Source organism: Brassica napus, chromosome C4 (genome assembly GCF_020379485.1).
Source record: "Brassica napus cultivar Da-Ae chromosome C4, Da-Ae, whole genome shotgun sequence".
In the NCBI taxonomy this organism is placed as follows: domain Eukaryota; kingdom Viridiplantae; phylum Streptophyta; class Magnoliopsida; order Brassicales; family Brassicaceae; genus Brassica; species Brassica napus.
This window is the reverse complement of record NC_063447.1, coordinates 1,860,406-1,866,593: the sequence shown is the minus strand read 5'-3', so window position 1 is coordinate 1,866,593 and position 6,188 is coordinate 1,860,406. Positions and strand designations below refer to the sequence as shown.

At 47.3% G+C, this 6,188-nt stretch overlaps 1 protein-coding gene across 1 annotated transcript; it reads right to left on the bottom strand.

The window, feature by feature from the left end:
• Positions 1 to 338: 338 nt before the first annotated feature.
• Positions 339 to 4,247, bottom strand: LOC106349680. The gene is made up of 5 exons (XM_048754059.1): positions 3,745 to 4,247; positions 1,524 to 3,672; positions 1,216 to 1,472; positions 1,062 to 1,114; positions 339 to 949 (listed from the first exon to the last, which is right to left on the bottom strand). The coding sequence occupies exons 1-5, from the start codon at positions 4,245 to 4,247 to the stop codon at positions 339 to 341; spliced, it is 3,573 nt and encodes a 1,190-aa protein (XP_048610016.1).
• Between the last annotated feature and the right edge of the window lie 1,941 nt (positions 4,248 to 6,188).

The window sequence follows — 6,188 nt, the reverse complement described above, 5'->3', positions numbered from 1 at the left end:
TTTTTTTGTATAACTACACAACTATTTTATGTTTTTTTTACGTTAGATAAATATGTTATTACAATTATGAGAAATATTATAGACGATTTTACGGTCGACAATTCTACATGCGCCGTATAAGGATTCATGTATGGCTGCATCACCTGAACCGCTTTATTTTATGTTTTAAACTATTTTATGTTTTTTTTTTGTCACCAACTAACATTCATTCATAACTCTAGTTTGGTGGGGACATTAAAGCCACCACCACCTCTTGTTCGTACAATCTTAAGGCATTTTTGGCCAATAAATCAGCCTCCTCATTCCTCTCTCTCGAGATCCAACCAAATACAACATCATCAAAAAGCACTAGCAATAATGTGGATATCTTCCACAATTCCATACAGCTCCAAGGGGGGGTTATCACCATTGACAGCCGAAATCAGCTGGCTCGAATCCGGTTCAAACAATGCTTCCTTCACTCCATGGAAGTTGTAAGTAGCTACCGCTTCCGTCAGCCCTAAGCCTTCTGCAACTAGGGCTGAGGGAGTAAAACCAATCCCTTTCTTTAGCATGGTCCTCTGTTCTCGCGATGTTACCGTCCACCCTAGCCCTGCATTTTTTGTGGTCTCTGACCACGCAGTGTCCGACCGAGCTATCGTACCAAGCTCACGAGACGTCTGCTCCGGGCTCTTTTGGCTATATTTAGCTTTCTTCTCCTGCGCGGAGGCCCACTCTTTTGCTGCAACTATTGCCTGTGATAGTATGTCTGCCGGAGTCCCAGCGAAGTTCTCAAAGACATACCTGTTCTGTGCTTTCCACAAGCCCCATATAATCCAAGGAACAATCGGGGAGGAAAATAAACCTGTTGGGGGGAGGCACTTCTGCTTCTGGAGCTCAGTCCAGTCAGCTCTCAAATCTGTCAATCCGCTAATTCCAAACCGTCCGTCGAGAGGAGCGAGATCCCACACTTCCCGAGCAAACGGACAATGAAAAATAAGATGATTGATAGATTATGAGTTCCCGCACCGTTTACAGGCGGGGTTGATGTTTATATGTCGGGCCAGCAGTCTCTCTCCTACCGGGAGGATTCCCCTCAGACACTTCCACATAAACATCTTTACCTTCGGGGCCACTGCCAAATTCCACACCGTCTTCTTCCAATCAAACTTCGGGGTAGGCTCTCCTTCTAAGATCTCATCTGTTACTTATGCCATGGCGGTAAAATATCCTGACTTGACCGAGTACTCCCCTGTTCTTGTTCCTAACCATTTTAACGCATCAGGTGCTCCTTTAGTACTAGGTTGTAGATTGAGAATTCTTGCTTCTTCAAACGGTAGGATAGTCTGGATCAGACCTCTGTTCCACTCGCCGGTCTCCTCTAGGATGAGATCTTTGACCGTTAACTCAGCTGATTCTCTAGTTTCTGGGCCCATTGGTCGGCACAGAGCATCAAGCGTTAACCATGCATCATCCCAGACCTTGATTGATTCCTAATTCCCTACTATCCAGCCCAGATTTTTAGCCAATAAGTCCCTCCCCACCAGAATGCTTTGCCAACCATGAGACGCTGCACTCGGCGCGAAACATGTGAGGAGGTTCCCATCGGGACAGTACTTGCTTAGGAGTATTCTCCCTAGGAGGCAGTCTAGGTTTTCCTTCAGTCGCCAGCTTATCTTGGCCAGGTAAGCATCGTTAAATGCATGTATATCCCTGATGCCCAAACCGCCATTGCTCTTTGGAAGAGTCATTTTGTTCCAAGCGATCCAAACCATCTTCTTCTTCCCCGACTTATCGTCCCACCAGAACCGGGTGAGCGCTGATTGGATACGGTTACATAAGGATACTGAGAGTTTAAAACATGTCATGGAGAAGGATGGTATAGGTGAAAGGACACTTTGAAGCATCACCATCTTTCCTGCTGCGGATAGATATCTGTTCGACCAACTACTTGCTTTTTGTTTAATCCGCTCCACAATAGACGAGAACAAGTCTTTCTTCTTTCTTCCGAAGTGCTCCGGTAGACCAAGATACTTCCCAACTCCGCCTTCCTTTTGGATTTGCAGTTCATTGTGCACCATTCTTTTCAATGTAGCCGGGGCTTTGCATGAGAACGTGACCGAAGACTTTGCCAGGTTAATCGACTGGCCCGATGCTTTCTCGTAGCTATGCAAGATCTCTTTTAGTGCCAGCGTCGATTCTTTGTTTGCCTTGAGGAAGAACATAGTGTCATCCGCAAACAACAGGTGGTTAATCCGGGGACTCCCCCTTGCCACCTTAATGCCCTCAATACGGCCCTCCGCTTGTGCTTTGTTACAAAGACCCGAGAGTACCTCACTACAAAGAGTGAATATGTAGGGAGAGAGGGGGTCGCCTTGGCGAATCCCTCGGCTCGGTTTAACCTTTCTTCTAGGCGAACCGTTAATGAGGAAGGAGTATGTAACTGTCGAGATACACTGCATGATTAGACCAATCCACTGGTGGTGAAATCCGAGTCTCTCTAACACCGCCGCGATGAAGTCCCATTCTAGTCGATCGTACGCTTTACTCATGTCCGTTTTTACTGCCATCGCCACTCTTTTCTCTGCTTTAGACGTCTTCAAGGTGTGTAAAACCTCATGAGTAATTAGGATGTTGTCTCCTATCAGTCTCCCTGGGACGAAAGCTGATTGGTTCTCCGATATAATCTTCCCCAACAGCGGCTGTAGCCTTCTTTGGAGTATCTTGGAATAGACCTTGTAATAAACATTACATAGCGCAATAGGCCGATAATCAGATACTCGTTGCGGGCCTTTGATCTTCGGGATCATGCACACGTGAGTGTCATTAACTCTGCGGGGAAGGGTTCCTGATCTGAACACCACTTGAACCTCTTCTACAAGGTCTGGCCCGATCACACTCCAATGGGTGTGGTAGAAGCTCGCCGAAAACCCGTTGGGTCCTGGTGCTTTTTCTCCATTAATAGCAAACATTGCTTCTTTCACCTCCAGGGCCGACGGTATTACTATCAGGCCCGCATTATCTTCATCCGAGATTAGGGGTTGGAGGGTGTCTGTCACCATACTAGTTCGCTCCCCCTGTTCCGAGGTGAACAGCTCTTTGAAGTACTCCTCTACTGTCTTCGCTATCTCAGTCTCTTTATATACCATCACCCTTGCGCTATCTTCCAATATTGTTAGAGCATTAGCCCTTTTCTGATTCTTTGTTGTGGCATGAAAGAACCCAGAATTTCTATCTCCTAAACTGAGCCTCAACAGCCGGCTTCTTTGCTTCCAGAAAGCCTCCTCCGCCAGATAGGCCTCATTAAGTTTATCATCAACTTCCTTGATAAGGGCCGTGTCATTTAGCGGGCTAGTCAGGGCTGCCTCCAATTCTTGCTTTCTTTGCTCAATAAGGACCTTGCTGTTCTGTTGTTGTAGCTTATTCCACTCTGATAATGCTCTTCTTGTAGCCGCTAGTCTCTCAGATACTTTTGGCCGGTCTAAGCTAGCCCATGACTCCAGAACCACTTTTATTGCCTCTTCATTCGTGTTGAGCCTTCTGTCATACCGAAAGAGACCTTTCCTGTTCATCATAGTTGGGTCAAGGAAAGAGACGAGTGGCTTGTGATCCGAGCCTTCATACTCCAGGTAATGGCAGCGAGCCGATGGGTAGTTCTCCGCCCAAGAGCTATTGGCCACAGCTCTATCCAGTCTACATCACACCAAATGAGTACCTCGTTGGCCTCGCCAAGACAATGGGTCGCCTGAATGGTGGAGATCATACAGGTCGCCTTCAGAAAAAAAGGTTCGCAAGTCTGAAAAGGAGCCCTCTGGCCTGTCCGGGCCCCCTACCTTCTCTTCACTACGCAGTAAGTCATTAAAATCCCCCGTAAGGAACCACGGTGCATCTCGTGATTCTGCTGATGCCAAGAGGTGGTTCCACAGCAGGTTTCTTTGGCCTCTGTCCGTACTGCCATATACAAAACTTGCATAGAATAATTTTCCTTCGTATTCAATACTCGTATCGATTACATCAGCATTATGATAGAGCACTTGTAACTTTATTTCTTGCTTCCAAAGTAACACAAGACCCCCCGCTCCGTGGCCTGTGGGAGTTACCAAGAAATGCTCATCATACCCAAGCTGATCACATTTTTGAAGTACGAAGTCATCGGGATTTTTAGTCTCAATAAGGAAACAGATGTCGGGTCGGTAGGTCTTCGTTATTTCCTTGAGACGACGAACTGTCTTGGGATTCCCTAACCCTTGACAGTTCCAGCTCACCATCTTTAAGGACCGGGAGCGGATGGGATCCGAAAATCCATCATCTTCCTCGAAATGCTTGGGATCATGTTACAGAGTGGCCTATTTTCTGAGCTTGTCGTTGAACCTCCTGGTTGATTCTTCCCTTTAGACGGACCCGCCCCAGATTTGGCTTTTGCAGCTTTAGTAGACCGCCTTATTGGGGATGGTTTGCCAGCAGGCACCCTTCTTATTTTACTACTAGCAGCTGCAGCTAATGGGGGCTTAGCCCCTGATGACTCGTTTCCTTTTTTTGGTCCTGGGGGTCGTCCCGGCTTCCTTTTAACTGTCGACCCCGTGGTTGTGGGTGGTAGTACAGTCTCAGGGGGGTAATCTAGCCTTAACGAGGCTGGTACTCTCTCCGCATTTACTATATCTCCATTAGGAGGAATGGTCCTCTGAACTGGTTCCTGGACTAGGGGGCACGGTCCCAGTCTTGCAGATGTGGGGATGCACTCATGAGATTCCGGAACTGAAAGACGTTGAACTGCCGGAATTCTTTCTGGAGTATCAGTTATTTGTATCCGACCATGCTTTTCTGCACTCAGATGCATGGCTGCTTGGACCATATTGGTCGCCGTTTCCTCCATTTCCCCTAGATCCTCCGCAAGTCTCATTCTTTCCTCCCGAGCTTCCCTTTCCAATGGGTCAGCCACTCTAGTATATTGTAGCATAGCATCATGAACCTCTTTGCGTGCCTGCTGTAGAGCTTCAGTTGGGAGAGAGGGCACAGGTTCAGGTAAGGGAATCCCCTTTTCAAAATTTCTAGATTGGGACCTCACAGAGCTCAACCCATTGTCAATATCAGTCCGTGGGCTTCTTACTACTGCTCTGTAATAGCTTCTACTTTGAGATGACGCTTGTCTTTTTTGTAGAACAGAGGTACTCATGCGTGCATTGTAGCGCTCCTCAGGGTAGCGAGAGCGTTCCCTAGCTTGACTGGCTCTCTTGTACTCTTCTTTCTCCTTCCATGTCTTCAGTTGCAGTTTATACTACCGGCGGCCCTTCAGTTCTTGATCATAGTGGGACCGTCGCTCACGATATTCTGCTCCATTCGAGGCCGAGAAATGGTAGATTGTATTATCTCGTGGTGACTGCTCCCTAGCTTCGCGACCTTCTCTGACTGAGGTTTGGGAGGCTTGCTTACTACGATCCGCCTTCTGAGACGCTCTGAGTAAACGTTTCTTTGCCTTTTCTTCCAAACAATCATGTATATCATGATCCAGCCTCAAGCAAGTTGTACAATGCCTCTCCAGTCTCTTATAGACTAAACTTGTCGTCACTTCCTCTCCATTGGGATACTCTATTACTGTGGAGGTGATTAGTGGAAGGAGGCCGTTGACATGGGCTCGCATGCGCATGGCCAGAGGAGTGATTTCAGCTTTCTCAAAGATCCCTATATCATTTCCAATACTCGTCGCTATTCCCTCAGACCAGAGGTGTATGGGGATTCCTTGGATTTTTATCCAGAAGGGGATTAAGGACGGGAATGCTTTCGACAGCGTTGGCTCCCATCTTTGGACTATAACCATCCATCTAGCAAAGTGGTATGGTCTTTTCTCCAACACTTGGAGTAGGTCTTCCTCCCTTTCAAATTGGAATTGAAAGAGACCATTACCCAGGTCTGCCCCCACAGGTTTCACATCAGACTTCCAGAGGTCTGAGCAGAAAGAAAGGAGGGGCCAGATCTTCTGAACCGAGCGATTAGTGACTCTCCCTATTAGCGTTAGGGAGCACTTGTTGATAAGCTCAGTGTTCTCCGGGAGTTCAGCTCGAACCCGAGCCGTACGAGGCGCCTGATAGTCCTCTGTACATATTTGTTTTCCCTTATCAGCTACAGATATCCTTCTCTGCATTCTCGCTGCTGATTTCGGAAATAACTTATTGGTTAAGTTTTCGAGCGGTGGGGTGATTGCTTCTTAGATC